This window comes from Notothenia coriiceps, unplaced genomic scaffold (assembly GCF_000735185.1).
Source record: "Notothenia coriiceps isolate Sejong01 unplaced genomic scaffold, NC01 NC01_scaffold00037246, whole genome shotgun sequence".
NCBI classification, from domain to species: domain Eukaryota; kingdom Metazoa; phylum Chordata; class Actinopteri; order Perciformes; family Nototheniidae; genus Notothenia; species Notothenia coriiceps.
In genome coordinates this window covers 24304186-24328206 of record NW_011369947.1, presented here as the reverse complement: position 1 = coordinate 24328206, position 24021 = coordinate 24304186, and the positions used below count along the sequence as shown (strand labels likewise).

The following is a 24021-nucleotide window of genomic DNA, read 5'->3' as shown; positions in this document are numbered from 1 at the left end:
GGAATTCTTGAGTCCCAAGGTCCTCCAACAATGCAACATGTTATATACCACATAAAACAATAAAAAAAATTGTGCGAGTAGAATTGAAAGAGGAATTTATCTTGGTGTTTCTGGTGCATAAATAAACAAATATACATACAAATAAAACAATGATAAAAAAGATATATATAATAAAATGAAATATGTGCAGTAACAATGCGCAGAATTTGGAGGGTTGTGCAGGACTGACAGTGTTAGGATGAACAATGTGAATACAATTGCTTACTACAGCTTTCCAATAAATTAGATCATTTATTTTCAATGTACTCTATGTAAATAACATATGTATATGCCACTGTAGAGCACATTTATTTGCATTGTGTCCGAAGTTGTCGGCAGGATCAATAGGTCCAAAGCGCAAGGGGAATTTCCTCGAGGGAGAATTCTGGAAAGCTGCCTGCTCAAGTCCTGAAATGATCCAGTGTGGTCTTGAGTACCAGTTCGCCTATAGGCCTACGTCAATGTGTGTTCTGGATACGTATACCATTAAAAAGTTTGGACACACATTAAAAGTTTTGTATTCATTTTAATGTGTTCTACATTGTAGATTTATACTGAAGATATTGAATATACATCAAAACTATAAAAGAACACATATGGAATTATTTAGTAAACAAAACAATTGTTAAAGAATCCAGAATATGATTTATATTTTGCTGGCAGAATGTTGAGGTATTCATGCTGCTAAGTGTGCCTAGAATTCTGAATACATCACCAACAGTGACAACAGAAAATCCCCCCCACACCATCACACTTCCTCCTCCATGCTTCACGGTGGGAACCACACATGCAGATACCATCCGCTCACCTTCTTGTTGCACTTTTATTGTCATTACACAGTACAGGTACTACGTAACAAAATGGTTTCTCTGCATTTGACCCATCCTAATGTTAGGAGCAGTGGGCTGCCATTATGAACGGCGCCCGGGGAGCAGTGTAGGGAACGGTGCCTTGCGCACCTCGGTAGCGCTTAATCTTGCCGGGACTTGAACTGGTGACCTTCCAGTTGCCAAGCAAAGCCCCTATGGACTTCACCGCCTAATTCAGAACGCTGCTGCTCGAGTCCTCACTAACACTAAGTGGATCACATCACTCCAGTTCTGAAGTCTTTACACTGGCTTCCTGTATGTCATCTGCTTACATTGCCCACACTGTCACTTTATGAGTATTTTGGACTTATACATTGAAATTGGACAAACACAACAAACACACCGTTTATAATCATATTTAGATCTTTATTGTTTTCAAACGTATAATTGGGGCTAAAGTAACAAATGGATGAGATAGAAAAAAGAGCAGATAAATAAAAAGTTATTAAAATATTATTTTTCCTCTATACAAACCACAGTGATCCTTAAAACTTCAGTCTTACAAATGGTCTCCTCTTGCACTAACTTTTATATATATTCTGAATCAGAGGAAAAGTTCCTTTTCATTTAAAAATAAAAACATTCCTATGATTACAATTTTTAAATTTGAAAATATAAAAACTGTTTTTGTGTACCTAATGTGTTTGATATAGTGATTTAACTTAGGCAGGAAAGGAAGTGTGAGTATATAGATTGTAATAATTTCCTCCCCTCCGGCACACTATTTTGAAGTAAGTAAAACAGTCTTCGCTCGGTACCTAAAATCTGTGACGAGAGAAAGATTTAAAAGTTAAATGAATGGTATAATTTCAAACACAGTACAGTATACCCTGTAGAGTGTGAGACTAGTTTTCTCTGTCAATGAACTGCAGGTTGATGGGGTCGGCAGGGCAGAGCAGGCCATGGGTTTTGGACTTGACTTCAGAAGTGAGAGGAGAAACGCAGATGTGGAACTTTTGAATGAGCTGTACAAGGAGCAAAGACACAGACATGTCAATCAGAAGATATTAATCAGAACATTTGCAATTGTATTTTTAAAAATTGTTAGTAGCACAGCTGGGAGCAGTCAAGCTTCCTCATAAATTAATTGTTTGCATTATTTTTAAATATTGCAGCTTTTTGTGTGTATGATCCCTACGGTGAAACACCGGAATACCCGAGGTCTGTTGAATCAGCTCATTTAAATCAGGGATAACAACAATATTGTGATTTTGTTGTTGTTATTGTTATAATATTACTGCAGCTTACTTGTGTGTTTGATTTGATTTATCTATTTAAGCCACTGTAAAGCACATCATATTTCTGAATAGTGCTCTATGAATAAAATTGCCTTGCCTCAGAAGCTCATCTAGCTACATTTCATTTGTTTATATAACTAGATGTATTTATTTATTAATTTGTTAATATATTCAATTATTTATTTCTCCTACCCTTGTGAGAGCCAGATGCATCTCTAACTCAGCTATTCTCTTGCCGATGCAGCTCCTGATGCCGTAGCCAAAGGGAATTGAGCCAAAGTTGTCTACTCGATCTGTGGAATCTTTCCGTATCCAGCGAGATGGCTGGAAGTTTAGAGAATCGTGGAAGTTCTCTTCATCGAAAGACGTGGAGTAGTGACAAAGGGCCAGCTGAGTCTAGTGAAATGAGCAGACAACAAAATGTCAGTTATGTAAGGAAACAGCTGGGCTATTGTACATGCATGTGTATGAGACTGAGGAACAGAAAGGTGTATGAGCAATGCTCGATCGTGTTACATCTGGTTCCCCCGACATGTATTTGTTGGCTAACTTTCATGGTGACGCTTTTTCTTCAGCACATACACACATGAGGAATCACATCTATTATATTTATTTCAGTCTTACCCCTTTGGGGATGAAGTATCCGCCCACCACCAAGTCATCCTGGGTAATCCGTCCGTTGCCAGGGAGAACTGGAAAAAGCCTGCTCCCAGGGAGGGGTGCAACACAGGGGGGAAATTAAATCTACTCGTGAAAGTATTTAACAAAGTCAAGCCCAAATGTATAAAGTCTATTAAACCATTGCTCTGTTGTTTTCACTCACTGCAAGTTATAGCAAACAAAAACCTAAGACTTTGACAATAAGAAAAAAGCTTAATAATTAAAAACCAACACAGTGTGTACCTGAGTGTCTCTTTGACCAGCCCTCTGATAAGAGGCAGGCGAGAGACATCATCTGCTGTGGCAACTGCTCCCGGTCCAAGAGTTGTGGTCACTTCGGTGTAGATTTGCTGCTGTATATGTGGGTGCCGCGCTAAAAGGTAGCTGGCCCATGAAAGGGTGAAGGATGTCTGTGAAAAACAAAAGTGTATTTTGAATATTTCTCTCAACATATCTTTTAATTTGTAGTATATTAGTATTGTAACAGAAAATAGGCCCCAGTTCCTTTTTACCACTCTTAAATGGTCTTTTAAATCCCTGTAACCCCCCCTGTGTTGTGCCATCACCTACTCTATGTGAAATGTTCATTTCATTTTTTAATGATAAAGTCTTGGCCATCAGATCTTCCCCTCCTCCTCTCACCTTAGAACCAGCTGTGTCTCCCTGTGTGCAGTGTCTCGAGCAGTTGACCTGGCTTAACATGCCGAGTTATCTGATGTGTTAAAAATTGAACCTCCAATACCCCATTAGACGGTATTTCCTCCGAGACTTACTGAAGACGTTTTACTATATTGGTATATTCTGTTACTTCGTAAATAGTCTCTCTCCCTCAGGCTGCGTTCCACTTTTTACACGCTGTAGTGGCTCTTTCAAAAAAAAGAACATTGATATTCTGTCTCTCCAGTTTAGACGCCTATTTCACAGCTTCCTTCCTGTCTCCGTCCCCTAGAGAAAGTGGTGTTACGCAATGAGTCCGCCCTGTGTTTTAAACCTACATATCGGAGNAGTGTCACAGTTTTTGTACCTGAAATTAGGTTCTGACATTCGATGATCAAATGCAGGTAGGGATTCACACATTTCTATGAATTGTGTAGGGCCCAAATATTTTGATCATCGAATGTCAGAACCTAATTTCAGGTACAAAAACTGTGACACTATGATGTCCACGACTACAATGTTCATCTCCAAAGTTGTGTTTGTTAAAGGTGGGGTAGGTAAGTTTGAGAAACCGGCTCGAGATACACTTTTTGTTATATTCCATGGAATGCTCTTAACATCCCGATAGCAATGAATATCTTAAGTGCTTTGACAACAAATCCAAAAAAAAATTGCATCTGTGGAAGCCGTAGTACTGTAAAAAGCACGACCAATCATCTGAGCCGGCCCGGCTAAAATAACTGGATGGCCTACCTGCCTGTCAGCCTTCCATCTGTGCACAAACTTATCTCGTGCCCTCATTGGTCACGTGCGCGTTCGTGTGTGTTGGAGGAGGGGCTCTGTAAGGAAATGGCAGATTTCTTCCGGCTGTGTATTTTCAAATTCTAGCGCACTCGAGGTGGTTTTTCCCAAAATTACCTACCCCACCTTTAATTGACTAAGATTATAATAAAAGGCCCAAACTTTTACTCAATTTACACAAGGTTCAATAATTATTATCTTTATATTATGAGAATATATTAATTCATATGATTAATATTAAATGTTGATTAATTGGCTATTGCTGTAGCTAGGAGTGAACAGGAGAAAAAAGAACAGAAGTTACCTACCGGGTCAACAGTTAGTTATGACATGTTAAGAACAGGTTAGATTCACGAATATAGTTTCACCAGTTTGGGTTCTGCTTTAATTTGTCATTCTATAACATTTAGTTTAAATCTGTCTGATACAGGTCCACCTCCTCCTCTTCCTCCTCTGCAACCGTCGGGCATGGATGCTCCTCCCAACTCAATGACCAGCTCTGTGCCCACCATCGTCACTTCTGGGATGCGCTCCTCACTCCCCCAGGCCGCCCTGCCACTCTTCCTTCCTGGTAATAGTTGTGTTGCTTTTTCAAGTAAAACATGTGATTTTGTTTTTACAAATTGCTTTTGCTATACCTATATCTAAAGTGAGTTAATGTATATTATCCCTGCTGAACAGACAACTATGAAACGGATGTGTACAACCCTGAAACGGATGTGTACAACCCTGAGGCTCCCAGCATCACCAATACCTCCAGGCCGATGTACCGCCATCGGGTCAACGCACAGAGACCCAACCTGATTGGCCTCACAATGGGGGAGGTGGACAATCCACCCAGAGGTATTGTTCAACATGAACTGGACCATTTGAGCTCTGCATAGATTGTCTTTAAACATCAATGTACTGTCTGTCATACCATTGTCAGGCTTTCCGATGTGATGATCTGTTGCTGTGTTTTGACTCTTTTTTAAAAGGCTTGCTTTTCAGTGTAGATCTCTTTTTGAATAATGTGCTTGGGGTTGCAAAGGTCTCTAAATAAAAATAATTATTGGTAATACATAGTTAAGCCAGCATACAGTTGGTTTACATACTCTTAAAGCTGAAGACCCCATGTTTTCCAATCAGGATAACATGCATGTTTTCATAGACTATCCTCCATCACAGTTTTGTCTCCATATACAGCCTCAGCCTATTAGGTCTACTTTTCTATTTTATTCCCATCATTCCCTGTCATTTCCTATGAAAAGACTCCACTTTGAATATTACCAGTGTTTTGCATTATGTGGACTGAAATCTGACCTGTTGTTGTTTTGTCTCTCCCCAGACAAGATCCCGAACAACATGAGGGTCGTTATGGAGTCTAATGCGAGGAAGAGACCGCCTCTCTCCCACGATGGAGGCCTCCCCCCCAAGAAACCTTGGTTTGACAAGTAAGAGACCCATTTCCGGTCGTATAAAAAACGAATGCTGTATGCTGCCTTTTAAACCCAGCAGTAATGCACCTTTCACTTTGAATTGTTTAACTCCTCTCTTCTCGCTTCAGACCCAACTTTAACCAACCCAACCACCAGGGTTATCACAACAGAGTCCCATTCTCTGCCAACGCCAAGCTGCTGGTTCGACAAATTCCTTCGGAGCTCAACAACATCAGCAAACTCAATGAACATTTCAGCAAGTTCGGCACCATTGTCAACCTACAGGTCAGTCCCTGTGTTGTTCTGTCTTTATGAGAATGCAGCTATGATTGTTACTAGTCAATCAATTATAGGTCAGTATATTGGAAAAATATGTAGTTACTGTGTAGTGCAACCTGTGATGCAGTACATTAGGTCACTAATATACGAACAGTGTGTGTGTGTGAATCTGGTATCAGAAAATTCAAGTGTTTTTAAAACGATATCAGTAGAAAGTTTGACACAGAGGAAGGATATTTATGATTTTTAAGTTTGAGTAATGGTTTTTGTTTAATTAAGTTTGTTATATTCAACATGTGTTCCAAATAAGGCTGTTTAAGCAATTGATTAATCTTAACTAAGTAATACAATTAGCAACAGTTGGTCTGAAGCCAGCTAAAATTACAGAAGAAACTTAAGGTCAAATACCTTTTGGAAAGTCTTGAAACTGAAGGATATTCCAGGGTTTAGTGCACACATTTACTGTTACATTTGGGTTAATAAGGTGATCTGATTACCCATTGAGCATTAACAGGATTGACAGTATGTGTGACCCACCCAGCGTTACTAGAAATGTCTCACAGTACCATGCTTGTTTGACAGGTGGCCTTCCAGAATGACCCGGAGGGCGCTCTGATCCAGTTTGCCTCTCCAGACGAGGCTAAGCGCGCTATGCAAAGCCCAGAGGCGGTCCTCAACAACCGCTTCATCAGGGTGCACTGGTATCGAGAGGAGGGGGGTGATGGCCTGTCTCACCCCCATCAGCAGCCTCAACCACAACCAGCCATGGTAAAGGTTCTACCATGTTACCGTGTGGTTGTCCAAGCTTAACACCAACCCAAAACATTTACAGCACATTCCTTCGTTAAGTTCTTAAGTAAGAATAAACACGTTGAAATGGGATGCACTAGTTTCGAAAACATGTGCCGCCACGAAAATAGGGCAGTTATAAAACGTGTTAATCATGTTGTCGATGTTGACGCTTGTTAGTGTTACGATCAAAGGACTCCTTGCAGGACTTACGCTGTTAATCTTCTGGTTGTTGTGTATTTGTATATCAATGAAATGCCAGAGCATTATTCTCTCTAGGCTTTCCCATTTGTTCTATTTTGAAAATACTTGTTGCATTAATGTCAGTGCTACCTCCACACCCAATGTGAATACAAAATGATATGTAATAATACAGAGAGCTTCTTTTACTGACCGTTGTGAGGCACTTTAGGATAAGGAGAAAATCAGCATAAAAATTAGATGTTAAAGATTCACCTTAAGACAACTGCAAGATTAAATGTAAGACATTTAATCTGACAAAGACTATGTTGAAATGCATTATGTAGACATGATGTGGTGAACATATCCTTTGTCACCCAGCAGCCCTCGGCCACGTCTCTTAAGCAGTCCGTCAAAGATCGCCTCGGCCCCATGCTCAACTCTGAGCCCTCCCAAGACTCCAGCGTAGCCTCTCAGGTGTGTGTGCGCGATGGTGAGGTTTTTCTCATATGCTTGTCAAAATCTGCAAAGGGTGTGTTAACATTCCATATTTGTTCCCATTGCTGCAGAATTCCTCTAAGATGTCAGTGAAAGACCGCCTGGGTTTCTCTGCCCAACCAGCAGCTCCTGCGGAGAAAGTGAGTCGTATTCTTTTTGAACTTCTCCCATTCTCTTTCAAATTGTGAAAATGATAAATGCTGACATTCCCCCACCCCCCTTTTTTAGGTGTTTTCCACATCTTTGGGGCTCACAAAGACGGTATACAATCCTGCTGCCCTGAAGGCGGCACAGAAAAACTCAGAGGAAGCCCTGAAGAAGAAACAGGTGAGCATGAGAATGGTGGGAGAAGGGAGGTTGAAAAGAAAGGCCATTATAGAACACAGTTGGACTCTCAAATAAATGAAAAGGAATAATGTACCTTTTTTATTATCTTCACAGGAAGCTCTAAGACTACAGCAGGATGTACGGAAGAAGAAGCACGAAATACTGGAGAAACACATTGAGACACAGAAGGTAAGATCTTCATCTTTATCTACATACAGGATATCACATCTACAATTTACATTCTGCAACCTCATTGTAAACAAATGAAATGTTACTGAGAGCTGTTCAAGAGAAGTCACTTAAAGCTCCCATGTCATGCCTTTCCGGTGATTACCCGTCCCCTTGTGTGTTATGAAGGTTTTTCTGCATGTAAACGGTCTGCAGAGTCAAAACCCTCAAAGTACACCCTGTAGCGAGTAAAACTCTAACACAGAAAATACCTCCCCAAAACGCCTCGTTGGAAATACGTCACTGTCCATTGATTCTTCCGGGTACCGCATGAAATGGACCAATCCGTGGAGCCGTTACGTTACGTCCGCGGAGCCGTTACGTGAAGCCCCCGCTGATTGGTCCAAATTGACCAATCCACGGACTTCCTCACACACTCACTCAGTGCAGGCAGCTCTGCTGATCTGTCCTCCCTGGCTGCAGGCTGATAACAGACAGTTGGGATCGCGGCAAAATTCTCTCTGCAGACCCATTCTCACAGCGTTTATCAACCTTTTTCTTACTCAATATCAAGCCACACTTATTGTTTTTACTTCGGCTGTGACTTTGTGTGTGCTCAGGGTGAGTTTGGCTGTGTTTCGCTGTGTATCGCTAAACAAGGAAACAACACCTCCACGGAGCTCAGCGCGATTCACAACGTCCCAACCAATCAGAGCACACTGTGCTCACAGGGAGGGTGGGGGCTGGAGCTATTGGAGTTACAACGAGCCGTTAAACGCTGAGTGAAATTCAGTGAATTCACATAGTTTACAGAGATGCTGTATGAGAAACCAATGTGTTTTTGGAAAATTGCACAATATAAATCTATTCGTAGTAGACCTCAACAATGGAATTATGATCAGTGGAAATGGCCATGACATGGGACCTTTTAAATACATGAGCTCATGCAATTTGGTCTGTTTGTGTAGATGTACCTACAATGTTTGACACCTTTGTAAGGGATCTTGTGAGCTTTGTCAAAGTGGTTAATGAAGAACAAATACAAAGAAAAAAAATCCCGTTTTATTACATCTTACACTATCTTCCATCCTTTGACTCATGTTGTTTTTAAATAGTCCACGTACTGTGGTATAAACTAGTGATGTAACGTATTGCGCCGAGGCTTCGGAGCATGTGTCGAGTAATCCCCGAAGCTTTTTGTGAAGCATGTATCGATGTGATTTAGAGGGACTTTGTGACTTGTTATAAATAGTACAAAAAATAAGGTAAATAAATTCGAACATAAATAAATAAAAAATGTAATACTGTGGAGATATATTCATTCCCAGAACTCGAGAGAAATTAAGGTAGCACAGGCTGCTCGCCTGGGCCCATGTCCTCCCCATTATACCAAGAATAATACAGTGGGTACCATAATACTGCAACACCAAGTTGCCAAGTTTGCTAGACTAGCGAAGGACTTCGTCTAGTGTACCATAGCTGTCCGTCGCTCCCGAAGCGAAAACAGTAGCTACTCAGTGACCCGGTTTTGNAGCTGCTCCTGGAGGTACCGAGGTCTAAACGGAAGCTCAGAGGGGATAGAGCCTTTTCCGCTGCCGGTCCCAAACTGTGGAATGGCCTCCCATTGACCATTAGACAAGCCCCTTCACTGTCCATTTTTAAAACTCGCCTAAAAACCCATTTTTATTCCTTGGCTTTTAACCCAGCATGAGACTCTGTTTCTGTTTGTTTTTATATGCTTCATTGGTTTTGTTGTTTTTATATTGTTATTTATTGTTGTTTTGTTTTTGTTTTTTATGGCGTGTACAGCACTTTGTTTCAGCTCCGGCTGTTTTGAAAAGGGCTTTATAAATAAAGTTGAGTTGAGTTTAGAGTTATTCTAAGGCTTTACTCATTGGGAACTCGGTCTGAGATAGAGCACATTGTTGAGATGTCCAATCTGCCTGTTTTACACACTTTGACCAACAGGAGGTTTGTGTTCAGATGAAGCCCATGATGAAGCCTCATGAGATGAACCCTTTTGCGAACCAGTTGCTTCAAAGCTTCATAAGGCTTCATCTCGCCATCACTAGTGTAAACAGCAAATACAAAAATGAAACTTCTCATTCTGTGTCTCTGCTCCGCTCCTCTGCAGCTCCTGATTTCCAAAGTGGAGAAGAACAAAGCAATAAAGGCAGAGGATAGAGCCAAGATCATGGAAACGTTGGGCATGATAACCAAGAGGATCACCAAACTGCAAGAGGAGATAAAAGGAATCTCGAGCAGCAACAACCCGCTGCGCACAGCCAAGAGCAGAGCCCAGGTGATTTGGTGTTTTTTCTAAATGTTGTTTTAACCAGTTTCTTTCTACTTTGAGATATAGAAAGGCTCAATGCTATTCTCTGATAGCGCCTAGTCCCAGGACACAGGGTTATCAGTTTATCCAGTTGCCTTTGACTTATTACTTTAGACTTGCAATGCCGTCTTTCCTGATGTGACTTTTTAATTTGTTCAGGCACAGAAGGAGCTGCTGGACACAGAGTTGGACTTGTACAATAAGACCCAGACGGGACAGGACACTGCTCTGCTGAAGATCAAGTACACCCAGCTTCAAATTGAGGTATTGACTCAATTTTAAAAGAGCAAACTGTCCTCTCTGTTGAGTCCCATCACAAGAACTCAAATTCCCTGTTTTGCGTTTCTGACCCAGGCGGCTAGACGGGGCATCCTGTCACCAGGACGAGGCCGGGGGGTCCTCACCCGGGGCCGCGGCGCTCTCAGGGCCCGGGGGAGGGGCTCCAGGGGACGGGGAAGAGGCGTGCACGCAGTCGTGGACTACCGGCCACGGGCGCTTGAGATTTGTGGTTTCACCGAGGCAGACCATGTCGACCTGCTGCCACACTTTGCTGTAAGTCAACTTATAACACCTTTTTGATGGAAGCTGTGGTTGGGGGGGTGGGGGGATAATTAAGCGCCTTACTTTGGATTAATGCTTTCTGATGCGAAAAAAACAAAAGACTAACTATGTTATTGGAAAGGTCATAGAGTTTTACTATAAATCCATGTGTATTTGTATATAAGTGAAAATAGTCAACAGTGCCCTCTGGTGGTTAGACCTTCAGAGTGCAGCTGACTCCAGCAGTGCATCAACACACACTTACTGTTCATTCTGTCTTTATACAAATGAACTGGTGTGGTGCATATAGTAAGGACTATCTCACTTTCACAAGCTTATTCACTACTTTACCAGTAGAGACAAATACCAAGCGGAAACAGTTAAAACAAATAAAGATACATTGATAAGCTACACAGTACCAGCGCCAGAAACACTCAGCTATCATGACATGGAAAATATAGACACTGTTTCTCATGCTTATTTTAACAGCTGAGAAACCACCACCAATTATAAATCAACACTAAGATTGAAATACAGGGGCTGCAGTATTTAAAGCAAGTTTTAGCAAAAATATACTTAACTCCTAAGATGTGTTGTGAATTGCAAAGAAGATGCATAAGATGATGTATCAATCATTGTACATGAATGAGTTTGTGACCAAAACCTTGTTTGTTTACACTTTTGAAGCAATTTGGAGAGATCGAAGATTGCCACATAGATGAAAACACGCTGTCTGCAGTCATCTCTTACAGGACAAGAGGCGAGGCAGAACAGGTGAGTCGGAAATATCCTTTGGTTCCTTCATTTCTTGATATTTTTTATTATATCTATCTCACTATGATCACCAAAATATACTTGGTGCTCAGGTTAAACCCGTTGTTTATATTCAAATCTCTTACACTTTATGATCTTTACTTCCAGTAACCGCCTGTCTTCTTGTGCGCTCTGTAGGCGGCTCTTCATGGAGTGAGGTTCAACAACCAGACTTTACGCCTGGCCTGGCACAAGGCCGTGAAGACTCTCAGTGCTGCTCACGCTGATGAGGCAGAACAAGAGGATGATGAGGTTTGTCTTCTCATGTGCATATATGTAATTTTCCCTTTATAGCACCTATGGTAGCTGAAGTGGGACTGTTGGTTCTGCGTAAGGTTTGCTGTAAAGATGATAAAAATGGAGAGGCACGGCCAGGATCTGTCTTATTTCTCTCAGCGCGAAGTATATTTTTGTGGTGTTATATTTTGAGAACACTAGAGGGAGCCATTACAGCAAGGAATTGTCTTTATGTGGCTTTCGCGTGGCCTCTCTCTGCAGCTCTCATTAAGCTGCTGGTCTGACTGCAGCATGAGAATCCCAGGCTGAGACTTTAGTCCCTCTTCAGGCTTTTTAGGGTGCGTTCACACCTGCCTTGTATAGTCCGGTTGAATCGAACCCTGGTGCGTTTAGCCGCTTGGTGCGGCTCATTTGGGTCGGTGTGAACACAATCCGAGACCTCTTAAGTGAAAAATAGGTGGTCTCGGAGCGCTTGCTTGCGAACTCTGGAGCGGTTCATTGCTGGTGTGAACGCAGTCCGCACCAAAACATAGGAAGCGCAGTATTTACGTGTCACCAGAACGCGGATATCTTCAAAATCTTTAACGAGTCTTTCAAGACATCCGCGGTTGTTTAGTTAAAGGATGAAGCAGAATTAAGTGTTGAACATTGTCGTGTAAAGTAAAAATTCTCCGTCAGCTACATAAAAGTAAGAACACCTGTCGTCGGTGAAACGCCCCTCCTGACTGCAGAACGTCTCATTATATGTGTTATAATGTTTTTTAACGGACGTTGTCGGATTATATAATCATATGCGCGGCATGAGAATAACCTGCCGAAAGTGCCGATGCTCCATGGCGGAGGCTCCGGTAGAAATTGCCGGGATTTGCGTTTTTACCCCCTTAATGTCTGACCAATGGTTGAACAGTATTTCCGTGCACATAACTTGTGTTTAAAGTTTATAGTCCGTTTGAGTAAAAAAACGGACTATTAGGTGTGAATGCACCCTTAAATACATGGTGCGAGTGAAGTGCTGATAAAATAAAAGGTCTTTCCACTTTGAACATTTCCTTTCCTTCACTTTTTAATCATCTGTAGAGCGCATTAATCTCAGTGTTTATTTTCTCCCAACAGTACCCGGAAGAGTCTCTGAGTGATGATGCACTGCTGCAGGATGATGATGAGGAAGAGGACGACAACGAGCCTCGCTCCTGGCGCAGATGAAGATCAGACCGACGCGCCTGGTGTGAAGGACGAGCGGCAATCCAGCAACTTTATTAAATGCCTGGTCATAAAACGACCAGGCACATTTTTACTTTGGCTAGACTTTGTTTTCCTCCTCACAAATGTGTAACTGGCAGCAGAACCATGTGCAAGTTTGATTCATTTTAACGTGTATACCAGATGCAACAATGTTGATTTTTTTTTTTTAATGCTCTTAATATAGAATTTGTTGTTGTTTTCAGTTAACCGAACAAATACTTTGTCAGGACATTTGATAGCTTATCACCTTGAGACACCTTTGTTGAACTCAGCGTAGGCAAACACCTTGTTGTAATTGATTGACTGTAGCTTTTGCAGAATAGTATTAGGTTGACTGGTTTGAATTCTCATGTGTAAATATTTTATGCCCTGGTTTAAATGATTTGTATGAAAGCTTGGCTTCTCAGTTTTTGGCTTTTCTTTGAATTGTACAAAAAATAAAGAATTGAAATGGTCTGAAAACATCCTGCCAAAAAAAACAAAAAAACAATCTAAATGCTCTGGCAGTGAAAAAAAAACTAAAGAGCGGAAAAAGACCATTTCAAAAAACAAAAAAACTTCCTATTCCCCTAAAGAGCAAACTTCCTAAAAAATTCCTACTTCTACAACTTTTTCCTCTTTCTTTTTTGGATGGGTAAGGTAAGCTTATGTATCGCACTGATTTTCATAAGAAGGTAAAGACATGACATTTTAAGAGTATATTTTTGCAAAATGTTTACATTTCCTCTGTATTTATTGCTAAGCATCACACACATTTGCACAGACTTGAATATACAAAAATAACTAAGAGCGTTTTTGTTTTTGTTGCAGGAGCTGTCTACAGTATCCAGATACAACACTTGTCTCCAAGAGGCTTCACCATTTTACAACATTAATTTGTATTACTGTCAAAGCATTGTCTTACATGCAGCTGATGTATTAAAATAGGCCTACCTGTTTTCTAATGAAACGTTGATAAATGTTTCTGGCATTTTTCTTTTTTTTTGTGAATATTTTTATGCCATTTTACATCTTGTAAAATGAAAAGCAACACAAATAATTTTGCCCTTTTTTACATTACACAAAGTAGAACATCTATGGGGTACACACGTGATAACATATTGATCCCTGTGGAAAAAATCAGGGAATTAAATAAACGGTAGGATATTCCGCATTTGACTGATTATCGGTATCGGCCTTATTTGATCAAATTGCCGATAAAACTTTGGCTCTGATGCGGCCGTTTCTCTGGCAGCAGTCACCAGTCAGTCAGTGTACACGAGCAATGTCCCGCCCACAGCGCTATCTGATAGGCTATTACTGAAGTGTCAATCAACACTGACGATTTTCCGGGTGGGAGCCAGCCAGAGAGGCGGGACCTTCTCAGATTACAGTCAGGTGCAGACACAGACTGCAGCAGCTCTGAGCGGCAGAGCCATACATGTGTTAAACCGAAATTCAATAAGCATCCCAATCCCTTATGCTGAAGTTGCAAAAACACCACGATTTTATGATCCAATTCTATCAGTTACACAGGGACGCGGGAAGTCAGTCAGAGTTGGGGGTGCATGCAGCGTCTCCAGCGGAGTAACTGGTGTGTGTGGGGGGGGGCTGTTGGCTGCGAGTGGAGCCTCGCAGTTTTTCAGGTTGATATGTGAAGCTCATTAGCTAGCCAACATGTATCTAGCAAATGTTTAGCAAAATATTAGAAGTGAGGCTACTAGACTAACGTTAGGTCTACTGTAATAGCCTCACTTTTAATATTTTGAAAAACATTAGCTAGCACTAGTGTTTTGCAGTTGCTAGCAGTTTATTGGGATTGTATGCTAGATAGACAGACATTGTTTTGATACAATAAATTAAGCATTATTGTTACTTAAGCATGTCAGTCTGCAGCCCCACTTTTAACTCTGTCTCTCTAACTCATTGCAGATGGCTGCATTTAAAGAAAAGGGCACAGAGAGGAAACCAGTTGTAAGATGTTTAAAAGTTAATTAAACATAATATACGCTTAAATGCATTTCAAAGAGGTTGTGTTGGAGTTTGTGTTATTCTACATTTTGACACCAAGATTTTCTGATTTTACTGCAAATGTATATCGGTTCCAAATATCGGTTATCGGTCTCCTTGATTACTAATAATCGGTATCGATCTTGAAAAAGCTATATCGGTCGATCCCTAAGATGTGAGATAAACAACAACTTATAAATACCATTAATGTCAACGTCCAAGCTATTTTTTTAAACCTCTGAAATATATCTGGTTGTCACTAACTGCTTGAAACAAAACAAGCATGGACGCCTGACATTAACCAAAGCTTTCAGTGTAAATAAGCAGCACCATACATCCATGATAAGCACTAGGTAAATGGATCCTGTCAGTGCATTGTATTTGAATCCTCAGAAAGGCTCATTTAAAAATATGAAGTCTCCATACATGGACATCTTGCCCATCTATACCATCCAGCCCAAATCTGTAGCCTGTGAGCGATCACTGAGTGGTCTGATCTGTGTGGGGTTTTAAAGCCTTCTTCTACTCACTTAAATTCAGAAACTCTTGTAAGTCATTAGTCTTCTCTCCTCCAGGCACTGTGACTTGTATGAAAGGCACAGGTGTAATTTCAAGTGTCCCAGTAAGCCCTGACAGTGAGTCACTCACTAAAACTGAGCAGACGAATGGAATACATGTTTCAAAATGTCTTTTGTGTAAAATGCCTGTCTCTCATTTAGAGCTGTTGCAGCCTGTCAGCCAAACATGGGCTCAAATTACTCAGAAGCTAGGCACCTTTTGCTTTCTTCCAACTTAAAGTGAATTTAAGTTGTGGTGTTTAGGTAAAAAGGATGTGGCTTCTTGTAAGGAGTTGGTAGCGTGCACCTGCAGAGAGGCTCTCCACAGAACAGCTCCCACAATCCCTCAGACCTGAATAAAAGGGGACAAATAACCCAATCAGTGTCCACCAGTTCGGTGTTCCCCCCCCCCCTGGTGCCTGTCAGGCTTGCAGAGATAATTGTGAGCAATCAGATTTGCTCTAGAATATTTGCTGTTTATCATTTAAGCCCTTTTCCCCTGCGCCACCACCAGACATACCCCCCCTAACCCCTCCGTCTCTCAGTATGGGAGTGTTAAATGCCCCCTCCTGTCCCCTCATTTACCCACTGCAGTGCCCCCAAACTCACACAAGCAGATCAAACCAGCTGTTTCAGTTTTACCTGCACACTTGTGAAGTTGTATCACGAACCTGTAGCTTTTTATGGGCCATTTTCACCGCTTTGATTGACAGTAACCATGTTTCCTGCGAATGTTCAGGAGCACTTTGTGGAACAGCTACACAAATAAATGTGTTACAGAAAATGTAGGACCCCATGTCGTCTCAAGGCACTTCAGTGGTGGTGTGATCCTCTGCCGGCCTCCCTTTGTGTCTCAGTGGGCAGAGGATGTTTATCTGCTCGGTGTGAGCTCACAAAATATGGCCTAACAAGTTTACAGAAACCCTGTCATTCATTAAATAAATCTTTACTTTCTGATTTGTGTCAAGGAGACAAATTGCATGATATTTTGGAATGAGATGTAATATTGCTTTTCTCCCCCCCCCCTCTCTATATAGCTTTGGCAGATGAAATTGAAAGTATGTTTCACTGGGGGAAGAAAAGGATTTGTTTGTTCAAAGTCTCACTTTTGTTTGCGTGGAGATTTGCCGTCTGTCAGTGAAAACGATTGTAGTTTCTTTCAGAAGCCCCGGGGGCTCCAGAAGTCGGTCATATGGATATGCAACAACTAGGAAAATGCATAACATTAAACACCTCCTATGTTTGTTTTTTCAGAGTCATTTGAATATCATCCTTGCTTTTTCACAACACGAAAACATTGCTGAATGCCAATTATTACCAATTACCACTTAACCAATTTTGTAGAATAATACGTACCAAATGAATTCTAATGGATGGACAATAGTCAATGTTTTGGTCAGTTGCTGTACTTCTCGTATCCATTTAATTAAAGACACAATTTGAGGAAGGTGTTTTTGATCTTAAATCAACAGCGACCCCTCCCTCACACTGCGCTCTACGCTTTCACACGCCTTGCCCCCATTGCTACAATGCCAGTTCTCTGTAAAGCCATTAATATTTTATGCGATCATGGGCCTCCATAAGCAAATTTCAGTCCCTAGCAAGTTGAGCCAAAGCATGATTAATTTAGTATTTATACCCCGACAACCCTTTAAACAACACAGGGCCCCCGGACACAAAGCAAGGCGCAGTTTGAAACAAAACTAGCAGACCCTAAATCATAATCAGCATACTCATTCAGGATCATTTGAGTTTGGGGACACATTTTTTTCAGCAGCTGCAGTTTTGGTGTGGAATCTGTGCCTGTGTGAGGACGGCACCAGTTCAATTTAGTGCTGCAAAAATATATATTTTGCAGCTGCGAGGTAAAAACACTATTGCTTCTTCCTAAACCCTCTCCATCATCCTCAGGTTGTCGGGGAATACTGCTGTGTGAGACATAACACAGCCCTTTAACCTCACCTTCTGACCACAGGTCCCAGGTAACCCTGCTAGCTGGTAAACGCCATTAATAAATCAAAACATGGCTTCCCTGAACCTGCACATCACAATAAATCTCCTTCTCACAGAGAGCTGCGGCTAATCTGTGCACAAGTGAAAACAAGGCACCGCTTGGAGACTATATTTCCTGAGTTAGAGTTTATGGTTTCAGTCTCTCCGGAATATGAATTTGAATCAATTTGTACTTAAAACTAGTTTGTTAGTTGTTACTGAGAGTCCTTTTTTCGCATTTTTTTGGCGGATGATAGGCTACTCTTTTCTCGGTACACAATAGGAGTGAAGACAGGAGACAGGTTCCCAGGGAATTTAGAAACTGTTTATTTTCACTACACTTTAATCATTTTCATCCCAGTGTCTGATCAAGAAATAATAAAACTCCTTTTCCTTTGTTTAATTTTTCACCACTTTTATACTGAGTTTTGACCTTGAGTGTATTGTCTAAGGTCTTCTGTGGTCAATGCATCTCTCAACATTTTTTAAAATATGTGATTTAATAAAAAAAAAAAAATAAAAATAGGATTATTATATTGCTGTTCAAAATTGAGCTTATTTTACTATCAAAATTACTTGTTTAATCTGTAACCAAGCAACAAATTGAATGGGTTCTGAATATAAGACATACATTGAAGCTGTCAGTAAAGTAAAATTTTAAAGTGGCATACAATGGGACTAACACTTACAAATGAGTTTTAGCTCATTGTTTAGCTGGCTTCTACCGTCTCAATCTCACTTATCACAGCATTGTTTTAGGCATCTGCAAACAGACACCTTTAGTCACTAGCTGGTGAACATAGAGGAGTATTTATCAGACAAAGAGTCAGATATTTCAATCATTCATGTCAATTTGGCATTCATTTAGGAGTGTCTTATTGTAAATATATATTGGCATGACTAAAAGCTGAAGTGGAAGTCATGTGACTTGACTCTGCGAGTAGCTCTTATCTGCGTCCGTCTCTTCCCTGTGAGGATGAGTGTGTGTTTTTGTAGGACGTCGTTCAGAATCTAATCAGGCTTTACGCTAACATGATCACTGTACAGTTCAACTTCATTAAAAATAATCTCTGCACAGACCCACGGCAGCCCCCCCCCGCACACTCTGCCCTCGCCCCTGGCATTGATTGGAGGAGTGATTTGCAGCATGTAATCCAATGCTCTGTGACAGGTTGTAACTGAGGTTAAAGATGGCAATTTAATTATGTGTCAGAGGTCACATTAAGGCCTGACCTTTGACCCTTTACCTCAAGACTATGCTGATTCGTTACAACCTTGTGTTATTGTTTGAACTGACCAACAAAATGGACAAATACGAGTGTAGAATTACAGGATAGGTGGCGTTCTGGAGTCTGTGAGAACTCAATCATCCCAAATAATAAGTTTGTACCTGGTCCAGCACAGCAGATATAAATTGTAAACAAACAGCCTTACCAATGCTGTAGATTATTCATCCAGATTATTAGTGTATAGGCTACCTTTATTTGTTTCAAATCCACATTTAGCTACATGAGTAAAGACATCATTAAAAACGACTCTGAAGTCCTGAAACATATAAGATCTCTACTTTCACCGTGTTAAACTCTGATTCAACTCTTAATCATCCAATTCCAGTCTTCATGCTAAACTGAGCAAACTGGCACTAGCTTCATATTTTACCGGCTTATTTTTGGAGAATATAATTAATATTTTAATCAAACTCTCTGCAAGAAAGCAAGCTTAAATTCAATAATGTTATACTTCTCCTTTAAGCCTACATATAAAGATATGTTTTCACCCCAGTGGATGAACAGTGGGTAGCCTATGTAGCAGACCTCCAGCCGCTTTACTTTCAATATAACCTAAATGATTCCTCACGTCACCACTTTTTGTTTATCGCATTAAAGGAATGTGGCTCTGACTTGTTTATGATACTGTGAATGAGTACAAAGTTGTTCTGTTGTGTCATTAGGCCCCTGGTTAAAGCACAGACTAACGTTTCTATAGCACGCCACATATGCAAATGAAAGGGCAATTGTAGATATACAAATATGTACCCATAGTCCACGCGGCCTAATGGCCTCCCTCCCTCTGGCTAGCTCAATGGCTCATTTAGATATCTGCTTGGTTTATTATGTGAATAAGTCATGGCTGGCTTGTTACGAGCCTCTAGGTTCCTGTTTCTGCTGTGTCGCTGAGATGTGTGGTGCTCAATTAGGCTGCCTGGCTAGCGGAGTTAACCCTTAGCGCCATATAAGCTGTTTATTTCTCAGCCAGATGGGGTTGGTACAGTACGGGGGGTTCCAGGCAGGGATCAAAAGATCAATCCTAATACAGTGCTACCAGGCTGACCTCTCAGATGTAATAAAGGTGCCATCTTTCACCCATGGGGCCTATTCAGAGCCCCCCCACCACATGAACAAACCTGGTATCTTTAAATTAGCTGACTTGCTTGCCCTGCAGGTAATTGCATTAGTTTATCAATGTTCAACACAATTTATTACTTACTCTAGCACCATGTAGGACCCTGGTGTTAATGTCCTCTATGAGTAGACCAAAAGGGGGGGTGGGGGTCGTCTTTGTGTTTGTGTGTACGCATGTGTTTTTTCACATAAAGAAATAAAAGAACAAAATGACACAAGGAGGGGAAATCACAGTTTTATTGCCAGTGTTAGGTTTCATCTTAACAGGTATAGTTGTAATGATATCTCATATGTGCATATTTGGACCAAATGATAACCTCACTTTTAACTTTACATGAGTGTACACCCTTATTGCAATATGCATATCATTTATTGGTGACCTTACCGTTTCCTTTGAGGTTAACCCTTCATGTCCATCTCGGTTTTCTGCATTCTCTGTCAGTAAATATTATAGCTTTAGCACTTGTTTAAAAACGTAATATGACAGCAGACACATGTGCGTTAATAGGTCATTAAATCAGATTGTCTTTCATTACATTAAAAACATTATTACTGTCTGTACTCTCACTGGAGTTCTGTGGCCAGAGGCAGCTGCGTGCCTCCCTGACATCTGTATGCATTATGGATCTGTCTGAAGTAATAAACAGACCCTGCTCTTATTCCTGCTTCCTGGTATCATTATTCGTTGCCCCTCAGATGGATTATAGCCCACTGTGCAACATGTAGATGAGTGGCGCTCCTCTGATTGCCTTATGGCCATCAGGCGTTGCATATTTACGCCCCATGAATCATAGTGCACAGAAAACCCATAGCAACATATTCTGATCCTCCTCCCTCCTCCACTTTCAACCCTCTGTTCTTCATTTCTCTATCATCTGGCCTCTCCTCTCACTGCTCCTTCAGATGCCTTTCTCTCACTGCCTCTGCACTCTTCTTTCTTTTCCTGGGCCTTGATCCCGGACTATGCATTTCCAGCTGCTAAATTAAAGCATGTATTATTAATACTTTCTATATCTTTGTCCATCTTTCTTCCCTGTTCATATGACTGCTACATTAAGTGTAAATAGTTTCGCTGTAATTCCCTTTTAATGTCCCTGTTATAATCAGTGTTTCTGGTGTATGGAGGCAATAAATGATATGCATATGCTTCTACTGTAACTTACTGTTTGATGTGTGCGACTCGCATGCTACAGGCCTGGTAATTAGGGCTGCTTTACAAGTCAAATGTGGCGCCACAATGTGGCGTCTGAAAAATATGAGATTAATAAAAGAACATTGTCAGATTTGGCTGGCTGTGGTGAGTTGGCCGTCACTGCTCAGCCCCAGGGAACAAAGCACGGCACTTCAGTGCCTACAGCCATTTTAGCTACCCATTGTCCTTTCTAAACTGAACATAATAACCCTGAGACAAAGAGCTGCATGATTTGTAAAAATGTTAAATGTTGTCACCATGAAATGTTAATCTCTAGCTACTGGATTTAACAGGTTTTATTAGATATGATGTGCCTTTTCTCCTGTCTTTTTCAAGTAATCATTTCCTATAAGAGACCCTAAAAACATTGATAACAATAGTTTTTACTTTTTTCCCTCTGGGTTTTGATATATCTTGATGTCTCCATCCACTCAAATACAATCACAGGAAAATGTAATTTGCAGTGGTCACATTAAAACACTACTTTCCTAAGCACTTAAGGGGACCTATCATGCAAAATGCACTTTTTTACATCTTTTATACATGAATATGTGTCCCCGGTGTGTCAGGGTCACTAAGTGTCAGAAAACACAACCCTCACTCTTTTCCTCCATACCCAAATCTCTAAAAACGGGGCTGCAACAGATCTGATACAGACTGATACAGATTTGAAATTGTTCTGACGTCAGAAACGGGGTGATCCGCCTATATGGACAACTCTCCACCTATCAGGGGAATGGGGGGTTGCCGTGGCATGGTAACAGCATGGTAACATGACGCTTGTGCCTCGCCCCCCTGCAGCTCATTTGCCACAGAATAAGCCCTGGCAAAAACAGGGCTGGAGTACAGCAAATAGAGTGAAATGAGGCATGGCTAAAATGCATGATCTGTTTGGTATTTTGAAAAAAACTTCACAGACATGTTTTATATAGGTATGGCCCTACAATATATTATTCAAATATAGCATGATAAGTCCACATTAAGGTTTAAATAATGTCACTTGTGTGCACAGCTCTTGAGCTCAAGTGGTTGAGTTCATGAGAGGATACAAATGAATTAAAAAAGAAAACAATGCATAGCACCATTTGGTAATTCACTCAGTTTTCAACTATGGACAAGTCTCTTGTGTCACAAAACAGGCAGATCATAATGTCAAAAAGCCAGTAGCAGAGCTCTTAACCCTTAACTGTTTGGAACCCTGAGCCCTAACTAACTTAATTAGCAGGAAGTCCATGAGTCTGTTAGTGTAGAAGAGATTCGTACCATTGAGCAGCAGCAAGTTAGCATTGTAAATGTTAGCATGGTGACATTGAGCTCAAAGTATAACATAGCTGCTTGTGTGGCTTGTTTGGACAGTATTTCAAGCACTTCTGGAAATCTTAAAAGTGTTAAAAACTTGGGCTGACAAAATCAAAAGCAGCTGATAGAATATCATCAATCCTTATTGGGTTTTGTGGATGAATCTGAGCATTATACATTATTAGTTCACAAACTTTTTGTCCCCTGCTGTCACTTTTCCTCTCCTCTAACCATCATGTCTAATGAAATGGTGTTGATGCCTTACCATTTATCAGTCACATATGCTTGGTCCCCCATTATTGATTTCAGAGAGCCAATTGGCTGTAAGGGTGCTGTAAACTGTGCAATTTAAATCCTGTATCCTTCATTGTCACATGATGGGTCTACAATGAGATTGTTAGAGGCCGAATGATTGCAGCGGCAATAAATAAAGGGAAGAGAATATAACCTGGCAGACAGGCGGTTCGTCGATATGGATCTTATGGGATGTGTTCAAAGTGATTATCAGGGCAGGGACGATCAGCTGAGGCGTACGGCTCTGTAAAAGTGTGGTGTGGGGGACATTTCCTCCCCGTGTCTGGGCCCTGTCTTTTGGGAGACCGATGTTGTGCATGAGTAATGGAACAGCTATCATCTCACATAGAGGACGGATCCATGTGGGGAGCAGGTAACGGGGAAAGAGTGTGAGGGCCCGGTAATATCGTAAAACAGTGTTTAAATATTTTAATTTCATTTGTCAGAGGGGCCCCTCCCTTGCACTCCATTACCCTGACAACCATCCTTCATCAGCTGAATGAGTGCATTATTCATTAGGACTAATTATTTTCACATAACGTCTGCCCCGATATATTTAACCTCCACATTACACCCGGGATAATGGCCTTGTAAAATTGAATTGCGAGAAAGAAGTGGAGTTGGAAAGCTCATTTAAAGAACATAAGAGGGAAGAAAGAGGAGTGAGGGAGGTGCGTGAGGGCTCTTTGAAGCAGCTGAAGAGGGGGGGTTGACAGGAAGAGTGTTAAGCACTTTGGGACATGGAGCCCCAGAAGTTATGACATCATAAAGTATCCCAAATCTGATTAGCTCATTTTCAGACAGGTTTTTATATAAATGGATCAGGACAAAAAGAGAGAGAATCTTTGTTCCTGAAACTTTCAGAGTCTCTTTCCACAGAGGGTTAGGGTGTTGATGTATTCAAGACATGAAGAAGTGGATTTTGCATAACAAGTGACCTTTAAAGGAGCCAAGAAGAGGGTAGCAGAAACAACAGAAAGCAGAGCTACTTATATTTCCCTGCTTGTCTGCCCCCCTGTCAGATTACTCCTCCATTGTGGTTGGCCGGCTATCAGGGTTTGAATTAAGGCTTGGCTGGCATCGGGTTGGCACCCGTGCACCTTGGCACCTCTGTAATGATCCAGAGTGCAGCGGGTAACAGATTGGACCGATCCGGCAGGCTGCGATCTGTTAACCTCTCTCGCACACACACACACACACACACAC

The 24021-nt window shown here is 41.2% G+C and overlaps 2 protein-coding genes across 2 annotated transcripts; one reads left to right on the top strand and one right to left on the bottom strand.

Annotated features, from left to right (window-relative positions):
* Positions 1-1253: 1253 nt before the first annotated feature.
* LOC104966145 (cytochrome P450 27C1-like) lies at positions 1254-3461 on the bottom strand. Its single transcript, XM_010795293.1, has 4 exons — positions 3050-3461; positions 2771-2849; positions 2339-2542; positions 1254-1873 (listed from the first exon to the last, which is right to left on the bottom strand). Exons 1-4 carry the CDS (start codon positions 3367-3369, stop codon positions 1754-1756), a joined length of 723 nt encoding a protein of 240 aa, XP_010793595.1. The 5' UTR covers positions 3370-3461; the 3' UTR covers positions 1254-1753.
* A 1230-nt stretch (positions 3462-4691) lies between these two features.
* Positions 4692-14064, top strand: rbm26 (RNA binding motif protein 26). The gene is made up of 15 exons (XM_010795292.1): positions 4692-4835; positions 4946-5107; positions 5592-5697; positions 5811-5967; positions 6544-6729; positions 7315-7407; positions 7500-7568; positions 7657-7755; positions 7870-7944; positions 10058-10225; positions 10418-10522; positions 10613-10810; positions 11486-11572; positions 11750-11863; positions 12962-14064. Exons 1-15 carry the CDS (start codon positions 4733-4735, stop codon positions 13049-13051), a joined length of 1812 nt encoding a protein of 603 aa, XP_010793594.1. The 5' UTR covers positions 4692-4732; the 3' UTR covers positions 13052-14064.
* Positions 14065-24021: the final 9957 nt, after the last annotated feature.

What these genes read in the sequence shown, in the direction of transcription:
- LOC104966145 (XM_010795293.1), bottom strand. Translation starts at nt 3,369, where the DNA reads ATGGCACAACACAGGGGGGGTTACAGGGATTTAAAAGACCATTTAAGA. An exon ending in CTGGTCAAAGAGACACTCAG is followed by an intron (nt 2,850 to 3,049) that starts GTACACACTGTG and finishes CCCTGGGAGCAG; the next exon opens with GCTTTTTCCAGTTCTCCCTG. An exon ending in TGCATCTGGCTCTCACAAGG is followed by an intron (nt 1,874 to 2,338) that starts GTAGGAGAAATA and finishes CTCCTTGTACAG; the next exon opens with CTCATTCAAAAGTTCCACAT.
- rbm26 (XM_010795292.1), top strand. Translation starts at nt 4,733, where the DNA reads ATGGATGCTCCTCCCAACTCAATGACCAGCTCTGTGCCCACCATCGTC. An exon ending in CCTGCCACTCTTCCTTCCTG is followed by an intron (nt 4,836 to 4,945) that starts GTAATAGTTGTG and finishes CCTGCTGAACAG; the next exon opens with ACAACTATGAAACGGATGTG. An exon ending in CAAGAGGCGAGGCAGAACAG is followed by an intron (nt 11,573 to 11,749) that starts GTGAGTCGGAAA and finishes TGCGCTCTGTAG; the next exon opens with GCGGCTCTTCATGGAGTGAG.